This window comes from Nicotiana attenuata, chromosome 3 (assembly GCF_001879085.1).
Source record: "Nicotiana attenuata strain UT chromosome 3, NIATTr2, whole genome shotgun sequence".
Lineage (NCBI taxonomy): Eukaryota > Viridiplantae > Streptophyta > Magnoliopsida > Solanales > Solanaceae > Nicotiana > Nicotiana attenuata.
The window spans coordinates 34,865,282-34,879,107 of NC_031991.1; the positions used below are offsets into that span (position 1 = coordinate 34,865,282).

Consider the following 13,826-nt stretch of genomic DNA (forward strand, 5'->3'; position numbering starts at 1 on the left):
AGGAATAATAACAAACGAAAAGAACCTTTGCAAGGCGAAAGTGCTCATAGCGGGACAAGTCTAGCCCGGAGGCTAAGAGAAGATGTATCAGTTGAGCCTGCAGCAACCGAGATTCCTGGCCTTAGAGAAAAGGTCCCTCCTTCGTCACCGTCTTCTTCTCCCGTCGAAGGTACTTCGAGGGATGTCCGAGGCCATGGGTCGCCTACATTGAGTGGGGTATCGAGCGACCGTGTTCCAATTGGGAGTGGTTCTACTGGGGCCGATGGGTCCAGGCCAGTAGATGTGCGTTCAACCTTTGATGAGGCTCAGCAGCTTTACTCGGTGGTGAGTTTTGGTCGACTGTATTGGTTTTTTTAGTTTTGTAATTTTACCTTCTCATTGATTTCCTTCTCCATAGGCTTTCGACAAGCTCAAGTCTGAGCTGCTCCAACGTGAGGCCAGGTCACAAAAAGCCGTGGATGGGGAGAAATCCCTTAGGCTTCTTTGCAATAACAGGGAAGATGAGTTGTTGTACTAGCGTAATGAGACGAGTCGAAGTCTGAACTACGAAAGCTATCTCGAGGAACATGTAATTTTTGTTCCGAGGGGGTGCATGTTTCTTCTTCTATCCTCCGAGATTAATGTTTTGATACTTCAGTTGCAGAAAAAGACGGAGGACCTGGAACGCCTTTGGGGCGAAGTTGGTCAAGCCAAGCGTGAGTGTGGTGAGCTAAAGGCTCGGGTGGATTCCCAGGTTGTGGCTAAGAAGGATGCTTTGGCCAAAGCTTCTGCCCTCGAGGTACAGCTCTGGAATGCTCGCGAGAACAGCTCAATTCGAACGGACATGATTGCAAGGCTCGAGTCTGAGCTTCTGAAGACGAAGGCCAAAGTTGTGGATGCCCGGGCTGAAGCCGAAGCGATCCGAACTAAGGCTGATAAGAAAATGGCCGCCTATTTGAAAGACGCTGCCGACGCTCGAGCTGAGCTGAGGGGGGATCTCGACCGGGAGTGTAGGAGCAAAGAGTATGCTCGGTGCAAAACTCGAAGGGAAACCCTCGAAGAGATTCATGCTAAGGGCTTCGATCTCTCGGAAGAGATTACGCAGGCCAAGGCGGATGAATACGATGTCAAGTTCCTTTTGTCCGATGTCGAAGATAATGAGGAAGAGGTCGATGGGGCCGCAGTCCCCGAGGGGAAAATAGACTAGGCTTTTTTCTTTTTGATTCTTTGTACAATGTTCTTAGAGAACTTTGTAAATGTAGCCTTGCATCATTTCATATATGCATATATGAAGAAACCTTTCGGTTTTCTCCTTTCATGAGTTTCTATTTGCTTATGCATGTCTTTCTCTGTTTTGGTGTGTACGTTCGTCGGTGATTGGCCAGACGATTTGGCTTTTGAGTAGAAACCCTTAGGTTTACAATTCGGCCCTGAGGCCTGTTAGGCTGGCCCGTAGGCTCTAACGCATGGGGTCGGTACGACCTTTAATTATAAGTTGGCGATAGTGGCTTTTACGCCTTTGCCCTCAAGCGTATTCAGTTAACTATTTCACGCTCAGTCTTCGAGTCGGAATTTGACTCGAGCATATTGACCCTTAAGTTTTTGAATTTTAAGCTGGCCCTTAGGCTCTTACACGTTGGGTCGGTACGACCTTTATTATGGGTTGGCGATTGTGGCTCTTATGCATCGGGTCGGTACGACCTCTTAGTGTAGGCTGGCGACAGTGGCTCTTACGCATTGGGTTGGTATGACCTCTTAGTGTAGGCTTTATTTTTCCCTCATTAAAGACTTTTAAAATTTTTATGTTCACTCGACTCTTCGACGGTTCGATAAGAACCTTGATTGTGAGCCGTTTATGCGGCGATAGATGAGCACCTTGGGAGGTTTCGCTCGATGGTTGAATGATTTCGACGCCTATAGTTTGGAGCTGATATGATCGAAGCTCTTTCGTTTAAGTCGAGGGTAGCCTGATTAACCGGTTCTTTTTGAAGTTTTTTCAAAGTAATTGAAGGCCTGTGATTTTATAGCGACGGTCGGGCATCCCCGAGTCGCGTTAGTTTGGCTGGTACAGCCTTGTGATCGTAGTCATTTGTATTTGGCCGTATCCTTTTAGTCCCCGAGTGAAGTAACTTCGGCGTCTATATCGAGGGTATGCCTTTTTAGGGGTCTTACAAGTTCGAATATATAGCCTTAGCTTTAAGACCGGGATTGTGCCTTTTTGTAAGGTCTTATAAATTCTTGCATGCCTTACTTGAGGTCTTACAGTTTTGGTTACTTGGTACAAGTGTAGTTCATGCCTTGCTTGAGGTCTTACAAATTTTGGTTTTGCTTTATAAAGGTCTTACGAGCTCGAGGTTGCCCGTATAGGGTCTTATAGCCTCGGGTTTTCGATAAGTCGATGGGGTGGCAGTCGGCGACAGTCCCCGAGATATTGAGAGTTTCTTGGCTCTGGAGCCGTTTTGTGTAAACTTGGAGTTGCCTCATTGAGGGCTTACTAGTTCGAAGTTTTTGGCCGAAGGTCATGTGACTTCGAGTTTTTGACGTCAGTCCCGGAGTGTTCGAGAATTTTCTGGCTCTGGAGCCGTTTCTTGAAAAATTAGCAGATTTCTTTGAAGCACAAAGCATTTTGATGGAACAAATATTTCTTGATTACTTGGCACAAGTATACATGCTTTTGTTGTCAAGGGCTCGGTTATTCTATACGGACACGATTCGTTCGGCCGTTTGGCCCGATATATCATTTTCCTATCGAAACCCTTTCTGGCACATCTTGACTTATTCGATGAGGTGACATCCCGGGGGGAATGCCCCTTACTATTCGAGGTTGATTGAAGAGAAGCCTTGAATACTTGTTTAGTCTTCCTCAGGTAGCACATAGGTGTTGCCTCGTTAAAAACCTTGCCGGTAAAACCCTTCTTGGGATAAAACCCGATCGAAGGAAAAGAGTGCAACGCATGCTTTGAAACCTAAGGTCTTCAAGCTGGAGATCGCTTCGACTGTTCCAATCGGATACCTGTGCACAAGTTAGTGTAAAATGTAAATGAAAAAGGGAAATGATTATACCTTAATGTTGATGGCGCTTCGAGCCTCGATATGCTCTACTCCGAGGATGCGGTACGGTCCTTTACTCATTTAGTCGGGTGTAGCTGAGAATATATCTCACTATTGCTTCTTTACTATTTGCTTATCTTTTGGCTCCTTCGATGCTGGAGGTGTTGATGCCGGTGCCATATCGTGCACCGCGAACATCTCTCTCGCTGCATGTTGTTCTCCGTAGACGGTTTTTATTCCGTCCTTTGTCGAAAATTTCATCATTTGATGGATGGTGGATGGTACTGCTCTCATGCTGTGTATCCGTGGCCTTCCGAGCAAGGCGTTGTACCTCATGTCTCCTTCTATGACATGGAACTTGACATTTTGGGTTGTGCCGGCCACGTTGACCGGGAGGGTGATTTCTCCTTTCGTGTCTCGCTCGCCATGTTAAATCCGATGAGGACTCGAGAGGCGGGCACGATCTGGTCGAGCAGTCCGAGCTGCTCCACCACCCTCGACATGATAATGTTGGCCGAGCTACCTGGATCCACAAGTACACGTTTAACTTGAAATATATTTACAAGAAAAGAGATTACCAGTGCGTCGTTATGAGGTTGAGACAGGGTCTCGATGTCCTCGTCGGGGAATGTGAAAGCGTCCTCGGGTATGTAACCCCGAGTTCGCTTTTCCCTGGTAATGGATATTTTTGTTCGTTTGACGATGGGTTCCTGTGGGATGTCGACTCCTCCAACAATTATGTGGATGACATGTTGTGGTTCTTCTATTTCATTCTTTCTGTTCGCCTCTCTTTCCCGAAATTGATTTTTGGCTCGTTTACTGAGGAACTCTCGGAGGTGCCCTTTGCTGAGTAGTCAGGCTACTTCCTTTCGGAGCTATCTGCGATCTTCGGTCCTATGATCGTGCGTGCCGTGAAACTCGCACACTAGGTTGGGCTTCCTTTGCGACGGATCTGATTGTACGGGTTTTGGCCACCTGGTTTCTCTGATTTTACCGATGGCAGAGACGATGTCTGAAACGTCAATGTTGAAGTTGTATTCGGACAATCGGGGTGCCTCCGTCGGTCCTGTGTGTCTGTCGAATCCGGCTCTGCTTATGAGTCCCCGAGGATTCTGACCTCGATCTATCCTTCGGTCATTTCGGGGTATGTTACGTCTTGGGGCGTTTCTTCTATCTTCAGTGTATGGCTGGTACTTTTCCTTATTTGGCTTTGGCTCCTTTGCTAGAAGCCTGCTAGGATATACTGAGCCTGAGGGGATCCCAGTTGGTCGTCCTCGACCCTGATCTTCGATTGGTATCGGTTGTGCACATTCGACCAAGTCACGGCGGGATATTCGACCAAGTTCTGCTTCAGCTGCTTCGAAGCTACCGAGCTTTGCTCATCCTTGAGTGAAGGCCTGTACGGCCCAGTCGTCGGAGACTGGTGGTAATTCCATTCGCTCCATTTGAAAGCGAGACACAAACTCCCGCAACATCTCGTTTTCTCTTTGTTTGATTTTAAAGACTTCGGATTTCCTTGTAGCCACCTTGATGGCACCGGAGGGGGTGCATGTTTCTTCTTCTATCCTCCGAGATTAGTGTTTTGATACTTCAGTTGCAGAAAAAGACGGAGGACCTGGAACGCCTTTGGGGCGAAGTTGGTCAAGCCAAGAGTGAGTGTGGTGAGCTAAAAGGCTCAGGTGGATGCCCAGGTTGCGGCTAAGAAGGATGTTTTGGCCAAAGCTTCTGCCCTCGAGGTACACCTCCGGAATGCTCGCGAGAACAGCTCGGTTTGAACGGACATGATTGCAAGACTCGAGTATGAGCTTCTGAAGATGAAGGCCGGAGTTGTAGACGCCCGGGCTAAAGCCGAAACGATCCGAACTAAGGCCGATAAAAAAGTGGCCGCTTATTTGAAAGACACTGCCGACGCTCGAGCTGAGCTGGGGGGGGGCTCTCGACCGGGAGAGTATGAGCAAAGAGTATGCTCGGTGCAAAACTTGAAGGGAAACCCTCAAAGAGATTCATGCTAGGGGCTTCGATCTCTTGGAAGAGATAGCACAGGCCAAGGCGGATGAATATGACGCCAAGTTCCTTTTGTCCGATGCCGAAGATGATGAGGAAGAGGCCGATGGGGCCGCAGTCGCCGAGGGGAAAATAGACTAGACTTTTTTCTTTTTGATTCTTTGTACAGTGTTCTTAGAGAACTTTGTAAATGTAGCCTTGCGTCGTTTCATATATGCATATATAAAGAAACCTTTAGGTTTTCTCCTTTCATGAGTTTCTATTTGCTTGTGCATATCTTTCTTCGTTTTTAGTCTATACGTTCGTCGGTGATTGGCCAGACGATTTGGCTTTTGAGTAGAAACCCTTACGTTCCTTGAGGCCTGTTGGGATGGCCCGTAGGCTCTTACGTGTGGGGTCAGTACGACCTTTAATTTTAAGCTGGCGACAGTGGCTCTTACGTCTTTGCCCTTAGGCGTATTCAGTTAACTATTTTGGGCTCAGTCTTCGAGTCGGATTTCGACTCGAGCTTATTGACCCTTAAGTTTTTGATTTTAAGCTGGCCCTTAGGCTCTTACGCGTTGGGTCGGTACGACCTTTATTATGGGCTTTATTTTTCCCTCGTTAAAGACTTTTGAAGTTTTTATGTTCTCGCGACTCTTCGACGGTTCGATAAGAACCTCGATTGTGAGTCGTTTATGCGGCGATAGATGAGCACCTCGGGAGGTTTCGCTCGATGGCTCAATGATTTCGAAGCCTGTAGTTTGGAGCTGATATGATCGAAGCTCTTTCGTTTAAGTCGAGGGTAGCCTGATTAACCGGTTCTTTTCGAAGTTTTTTCGAAGTAATTGAAGGCCTGTGATTTTATAGCGACGATCGGGCGTCCCCGAGTCGCGTTAGTTTGGCTGGTACAGCCTTGTGACCGTAGTCATTTGTATTTGGCCGTAGCCTTTTAGTCCCCGAGTGAAGTAACTTCGGCGTTTATATCGAGGGTATGCCTTTTTAGGGGTCTTACAAGTTCGAATATATAGCCTTAGCTTTAAGACCGGGATTATGCCTTTTTGTAAGGTCTTATAACTTTTTACATGCCTTACTTGAGGTCTTACAGTTTTGGTTACTTGGTACAAGTGTAGTTCATGCATTGCTTGAGGTCTTACAGATTTTGGTTTTGCCTTATAAAGGTCTTACGAGCTCGAGGTTGCCCACATGGGGTCTTATAGCCTTGGGTTTTCGAGCAGCATCTTTATGAAAGAATCTGCCAGCATGGCACATGAGTCTATTGAATTCGGGGCGAGGTTGTGGTACCACATCATGGCCCCTTTCAAAAGTGTTTCTCCGAACTTCTTTAGTAGGACGGACTCAATCTCGTCGTCCTTTAGGTCGTTGCCTTCACTGCACAAGTGTAAGCGGTGACGTGCTGTTGGGGTCTGAGGTTTCGTTATATTTCGGAAGGTCGGGCATTCTGAACTTCTTTGGGATGGGTTTTGGAGCAGCATCTTGAGGGAATGGCTTTTGTACGAACTTCTTCGAATCTACACCCTTCAGGATCGGGGGTGCCCCCGGGATTTGATCGACCCTAGAATTGTAGGTCTCTACCTTTTTGTCATTGGCTTCTATCTTCTTCTCGCCCGATTCAATCCTCTTCGTGAGGTCCTCGAGCATCTTTATGATAGCAGAATCGGCTGCTGACCCGTTGTTGCTTTATCTTTCTGGTATTTGTTCGGCTCGAGGAGACCCCTCTGGTGCTGCTGCGCTTGGAGTTTTTTGGTGGCTTGGTTGAGCAATCGCCAGCTGTTGTGCCTGCAACATCTCAAAAATGACGCGAAGGCTAAGCTCTCGCTCTTCCCGAGCCGAGGTTTTCTTAGCCTCTTGTTGGTTCTCTTGGCGTATACTCATGTTGGTATGGGGGCTTATGTTGACGTGTTGGGCATTGCGCGAGACCACGTCCACGGGAATTGGTTCTTGTGCAACCTCGGGGTTTTGCGGTGGTACACCAATACCTGGAACTGCTACACCATTCTCTCCATGGTCTTCAAGATCGTTGTTGTCATGCACGTTTATCGAGTAAGATATTTTGACCTGAAATCAAAGATTCTTGAACATGAAAAAGTGTGAAAGATAACTTGCGTTATGTAGTGAACTAGCAAGGAAACAATCACTATTATTTTTAGCCCCACGGTGGGCGCCAAACTGTTTACCTTGAAAATGGTAATAATAATTAGATTTGATTTTGTGGTTCTAAAAATACGTGATCTGTTTTTATGCTAGTTGTTAGGCAATAGATGCTAAGTGTGAGACTAGAAAATAAGATAAGAACTCAAGAATTGTATGTCTAAGCAAACCGAGTGGCTGAGAATCGGGGCCTCGATCCTGGTTATACGGGACCTCGAGGTCGAGCTCAATACTAAATTAGGGCCGGCCGGTAAAGGACTAACAGTTTTGAGAGCTTTGATGAAGGCTCTTTATGATCAATAATGAGCAATAAATGAAGAATAATTAATAGAACACAATAAATGTAAGCAATAAGTATAAATAATAGAATCAAGGAGAATGTGTTTAAGTTAGAGAGCAGAGAATGTTCTTGTATTCAATATTGTGTGTTGTATCTTGTCCTTACAAAATGACAAGGATCTCCTTTATATATGAGGGGAAATCTCAACATGGTGCAGATGCATTTATTACAAAGAAATATAGCTGGTACAACTATTTGCTAGTTTGGTACAGACTAGGGCTTCTCTTGCAGGTTTTGTCAGCTTTAGTCATATGCCTTGGGAACTTCCCGCTTTCTCATGATAATCATCGATTTGCACTGTCTCGAGGTCAAACGTTAGGAACCATCGGGGTCGAACCCCGAGCCGAACTTCGAGCCTTCTGGGGGCGGTCTTTACGAGGTGCCTTAATGAACACAAAATCGGACCTTCTGATTTTTACCGTATACAAGTTTGAACATGTTTATGCCATTCTTATGTTTTTATCATTTTCTAGATGTTACTTGTTAAAATATATTTTGTATTACTGAGACTTGAACAATTGACCTATAACAAAATTAAGGAGCAAAAAAAAAAAAAGACATATTTAGTACTATTTCATGAGAATATTATTGGTACGTCTCAAAAAAAGGAAAACTAGCCGTACAGAGTTATAGTAATATTTTCGGATTTTGTGCTTTTTTTAATATGATGTTACTATAGTAATTATTCATTTATTCACTTAATTCTTTGTTTACTTATAAAAAAAAATGACACCGCTTACGAAAAATCCTGCGTACGCCACTGAATACAATACAATATGTAACACCCATCCAAACAGCTTGTTAAAATCAGTTTTTTGTAAAGGATTTCAAAAAAAAATATTTTTAGTAAAAAATAATTTGTATTTGACTAATTAATTTTAAACAGCAATTAGTATTTAGCTTTTAAATGTATTTTTTTTCTCAAAAGTAGGAGAAGATACTTTTTTTTCGGAGTGAATTCCATTTTACCCCCTTAACCTTTTAGGGTAGGGAAATAATACCCCCTTCACCTATTGAATGGAAAAGAGAACCCCCTTTGATGACAAAGTTTACCAAGAAAAAATAAAAAATTTGAATTCCAACAACAATTGGGTTAATGCCGGTGCCTGTAATTGGGATGGTGGCCAAGTGAACCAAGAACACTGCAAATCCAATTGGGAGAGGTGCCAAAATCTGTAAAACGCAACCATGAGTTAGAATACACACACACACACACACACATTAAATAGCTCAACAGTAAAATCTAAAGTACAAATGAGAAGTCAAGTAAGTACTCACAGGGACATGGGTGTCTCTTGCATTTCTTTTGGCATCAGTAGCAGAGAAAACTGTATAGACAAGAACAAAAGTGCCAACAATCCCAGCACCAAGGCCATCTCCTTTGGTGTAACCATGATTTACAACATTGGCACCTCCACCCTTAACCTGATACAAAGATGGCTGGAACCCTTTGACAACACCAGCACCACAGATTGCACCAAGGCATTGCATCACAATGTAGAAAACTGCCCTGGTTAGAGACAATTTCCTTGCCAGAAAAATACCAAATGTCGCAGGGTTAATGTGTCCACCTGATCAAATCCAAGAGTATCTCAATGTCAGAGCACAAAGAACAAAATATAAAGAATTTAAGTTATATACTGTAAATATTTCTAACACAATAAGTGTAGTTTTTCATGGGAAAGCAGGTCAAATACCATTTTTACCATACAACAACAAACTCGGTGAAATCCTAGACTTGGGGTCGGGTAATGGTAATGTGTAGACAGACCTTACCCCGACCTTGTGAAGGAAGAGAGATGTTGTTTCCCCTAGACCCACAGCTCAAGAACAGTGAAAAGGACACAATAAGCAAACGATAACAATGGCAAGGAAATAAGATAACATAAACAAATAACACAGCATGTAGTCGCAAAGAATCTAGGAATACAAAGCTATAAGAGAAGTGCGAAAATTGTAGAGATTTACTACCTTATAAGTAACAAGATTTTGTAAATATTTTTACACATCATAGCACAGAAACACATTCTAAAAACAATTTCCGCTGAGGATCTGACATCTTTCAATAATATACTGCTAGAAGTTTAATCCAGTTCTAGCAGGAAATGCTATTAGTATAGCTAAGGAAATCCCATAACAACATGCAATATAAAAGATAACCACTAAAAAAGCTATTCTGCTCCAAATTGTCCAAAAGGAAACTGTTACAATTTTGATGTATTGTGGAAATTCAGAGAACTACTTCAAAATAAGAAGCTCAGTAACTGTCAAAGGGGGTTCTCTTTTCCATTCAAAAGGTGAAGGGGGTATTATTTCCCTACACTAAAAGGTTAAGGGGGTAAAATGGAATTCACTCTTTTTTTCGCTTTTCGAAAATTACTTTTAGTTCTGCTCAAAAGTACTTCTTTTCTTTCTAAAAACTTAACCAAACAACTTAAATTTGGAAAACGAAAACTAGCCAAAAAAACTTGGTCAAACAAGCTATAATTTGACTGAAATCGAAATTACCCACGCTTGTGGTTAAATTGATAGATTCCCTTCATATTTAGTAGGCGTTTGGACATAATAATTGTAAAATTCGAAAAAATTGTGAATTTTTTTTTAAGTGAAAATGGTATTTGAAATTTAGAGTTGTGTTTGGACATAAATTTCAGTTTGGGTTGTTTTTGAAGTTTTGTGAGTGATTTGAGTGAAAATTGCAGTTTTTCAAATTTTAGAAAATTTCCAAAAACAACTTTTTGCAGTTTTTCAAATTTTCGAAAATTTCCAAAATGTATCTTCAAGTAAAAATTAGAAATTTTATGAACAAACGCTGATTTCGAATAAAATTTAATTTTTTTTTGGAAAAATCTTCCACTAAATTTTATGTCCAAACGAACACTTAGTTGGATGCTTTGATTTCGAGCCTAAAACCCAGACATTTATCTTTTTAATGAGTCTAATCAATTCAAATTTGAATTAATTGAATTTCAACACAGATTACAGACATGGAACACCAATTGAGGAAACTACAGAATAATTGATTGAGAAACTAGGGGCCAAGGAGGAATTTTCGGGCAAGCAAGTGATGTGTAAAGTTGTTTTTGATCTTTTTTTTTTTATATTTACCAATTAGGTCCTAATCCTCTCTTCTAATAGTTTTTTATTCATTGAAAGAGATGGTCGGCGAAGGCAATAAATGTCAGTACAAGGGTTGGATGACTTGGATCTTCATCATCAATATTACGATAGAAAGGATTAGTCATTTAATCTCGTTCCAAATGATCTGACTTAAATTTAACAATAAGGGTGTATTTGGTATAAAGGAAAATGTTTTCAAGAAAATATTTTCTTGGAAAACAAGTAGTAATCTTATTCATTTTCTGGTGTTTGGTACGCAAATCAAGGAAAATATTTTTTCAAGAGTATTCATAAATAATTTTGATACAATAAACATGAAGTCATAAACTTTCGAACCAACAACCTTCCGGACCCACAAATTTCATAAACTTCTGAACCGCAAAACTTTCGAAATCGCGAAATTTCGAACCCGTAAACTTTATAATTTCTAAACCCGTAAACTTCGAAACACATAAACTTCCGAACTCATAACTTTGGAACTTGTAAAATTTTGAACTTGTAAACCGAAAGATGAAAAAAAGTAAAACTGAAAATATATAAAAAAATATATATAGTTTTTTTTACGGGGGGGGGGGGGGCGCAGAAAAAAACAAGAACTTAGAATTTTAGTCGGGTGGGGTGGGTGGTGGGTGGGTGGTGACGAAAAATTTTTTTTGAAAAGAGGGCATGGGGTGGGGTTAGGTGGGTGGGTGTGGGGTGGGGTGGGTTGTTAAGGGTAAAGAATAGGGTCGGGAAGCTTGAGAAGGAGTTTTGGAAAATGTTTTCTCTTCTCTTGATAGGGAAAATATTTTCCTCCAATTGGAGGAAAATGAGTTGATGAGGAAAATATTTTCCAAAACATTTAAGCCAACCAAACATGAGAAAATTGGAAACAAAAAATGTTTTCCTTCATACCAAACACACCCTAAATAACAAATTTAATGCTTCTTTTAATACATTTGAGATCCATATACTAGTAGTTAGTGTCTGAAATGGCTCTCCCAAAACGATTAGTTGTCTAACTTTTTGAGATTTTTACGCAAATAATTTCTTAGCTGATATACATAAATTATGATTTTAAATGTTAACATGTGATTGCTCCTCGACTATTCTGATTTTGGAAGGTGACTCTCCTTAGTGATTCTACACTATCATTCACCACTAACAATGCGCATTGGTGCTAGATGCCTTCTTGTTCAGGCAAATTGAAGTCTATTTCAACGTTCATGTCAGTATCATTCCAAGAAGATAGTAAAAGCAATAAGAAAGAATAAACATAACCCAGAAAACGTAAATGAATAAACTATTAACCAGAATCTGCCTACTGACCAGCCCAACAAAGGAAAGCAGCAGCAGGCCCATTAGTTGTATTACATAGATCCGGCCCAATTGTACATTTACTTGTATTTGCATTTTATACATTTCACTACTTGTAAATATAAAAGACAATTATGTAAAAGTGATAGTTTTTAGTTTTTGGTCAATGTAAAGACTGACCGACTCATTTGCTCTCGAACCTTCTGTTCTCTCTTCTTCTTCTTCTTAATGTTAGGGTTTCTCTTTTCGTTGTTTCCACCATATCTACTCTTGTGTCAAGTCAACATGGTATTAGAGCAGGAATTTAGATTCCTCTCGTCATGAGCTTTCTTCCGATTGTACCCTTGCCGGAAGTTTTTTCCCGTTTCATATCTTTGGTTAAAGTCAGAGGTGATTTCGAAGTAACGTTGTTGACTTTCGTCAGGAAAACTTGGAATTCTTCAACGTCATCCATTGATTGAGCTACATTTTCCCTAAAATTTGGTTTTCATGGAACTGTTTTCATGCCTAGGGTTTGAAGTTAGTCGAGACCTTACTTCTTCGGGTTTTCAGAAGAAGACTGGTACATTCTCACCTGTCTGGATCTGTTTTACTTTGGATTCTGTGTTGATTGCAAATCTGCTTTGCATCTGTTTGTTATCAATCGAATTTTCTCTGTTTTTAATACTGTGAATCTGGTACAATTGGATATAAAATGGGTAGTACATTGAATGAAAATGATATATCTCGGAATTCTGATGGTTTTATTCCTTTTTCACTGGATCCATCACATCCTCTCTACATTCACCCGTCTGATAATCCTGGTAGTCAATTGGTCTCTGTGCCATTCAATGGCTCTGGGTTTGTACTTTGGAGAAGTAGTATGGTGACTTCTCTTTCTGCAAAGAATAAACTAGGTTTAGTAGATGGTAGAGTCTCTCAGCCCACGTCAGATTCACCCTACTATGCGTATTGGGAAAGATGTAATGACATGGTCAAGGCTTGGATAACTAATTCAGTATCTAGAGAGATTGCTACTAGTGTGATGTGCTTTAGGACTGCTAAAGAAGTCTGGAAAGACATAAACGATGCAGTCAAATGGATCTAAGTATATTCAACTTCAAAAGGAAATTCATTCTACCACTCAGGGGTCTTCTGACATAGCATCTTATTTCACCAAAATGAGAAGCCTCTGGGATGAGCTACATTCCTCATATGTGGGACCTGTATGCTCTTGTGGTGCCCTGCCCAAATTTATAGAAGAACAACAACTTTTTCAATTCTTAAATGGTCTAAATGAATCCTATTCAAATCTCAAGAGTAGTATCATGATGATGAATCCTCTTCCTCCAATGAGCAAGGCTTATTCCCTTCTGCAACATGATGAGAGTCAAAGGGAAGCTCATTCTCATGTCCCAAATCTCTCTGGTGATTCATCCTCATTCCTAGTGTCTAACAGTCCAGCAAATGAGAACAGGGGTTTCAGTCAAAGGGTAAATTTTGAGTCCAGAAGGTCTAATTCAAATGTTTCTTGCAAATATTGTAAGAAACCTGGGCACACTGTGGATAAGTGCTACAAACTCCATGGATTTCCTCCAGATTTCAAGTTCACAAAGAATAAGAAGTCTGCTTCATGTGTTCAAAGTGAACATTCTTTCATTCACCCTACACCTTTAAATGCTGCTCCAACTCTACAATTTCCTGAGTCTTCAGCTCATGGTTTTACTAAAGAACAGTACCAACATCTTCTAGCTCTATTTCAGCAAGCTCAATTATCTTCTGGGGCTACTCCTGATGATTCTACTATGGACAACAATGCCTTTGCACATTTTGCAGGTTTGTTTAGTAGTTATGCAGTAAATTCTGTGGAATCTCATGCATGTGCTTCATCACAGTTAAAACGTAA

The 13,826-nt window shown here is 41.5% G+C and overlaps 1 protein-coding gene across 1 annotated transcript; it reads right to left on the reverse strand.

The window, feature by feature from the left end:
- Positions 741-12,570, reverse strand: LOC109224273 (probable aquaporin PIP1-5). Its single transcript, XM_019388860.1, has 4 exons — positions 12,516-12,570; positions 8,804-9,096; positions 8,579-8,698; positions 741-884 (listed from the first exon to the last, which is right to left on the reverse strand). Exons 1-4 carry the CDS (start codon positions 12,568-12,570, stop codon positions 741-743), a joined length of 612 nt encoding a protein of 203 aa, XP_019244405.1.

What these genes read in the sequence shown, in the direction of transcription:
- LOC109224273 (XM_019388860.1), bottom strand. Translation starts at nt 12,570, where the DNA reads ATGCAAAGCAGATTTGCAATCAACACAGAATCCAAAGTAAAACAGATC. An exon ending in AGTAAAACAGATCCAGACAG is followed by an intron (nt 9,097 to 12,515) that starts GTGAGAATGTAC and finishes GGATTTGATCAG; the next exon opens with GTGGACACATTAACCCTGCG. An exon ending in CAAGAGACACCCATGTCCCT is followed by an intron (nt 8,699 to 8,803) that starts GTGAGTACTTAC and finishes TGCGTTTTACAG; the next exon opens with ATTTTGGCACCTCTCCCAAT.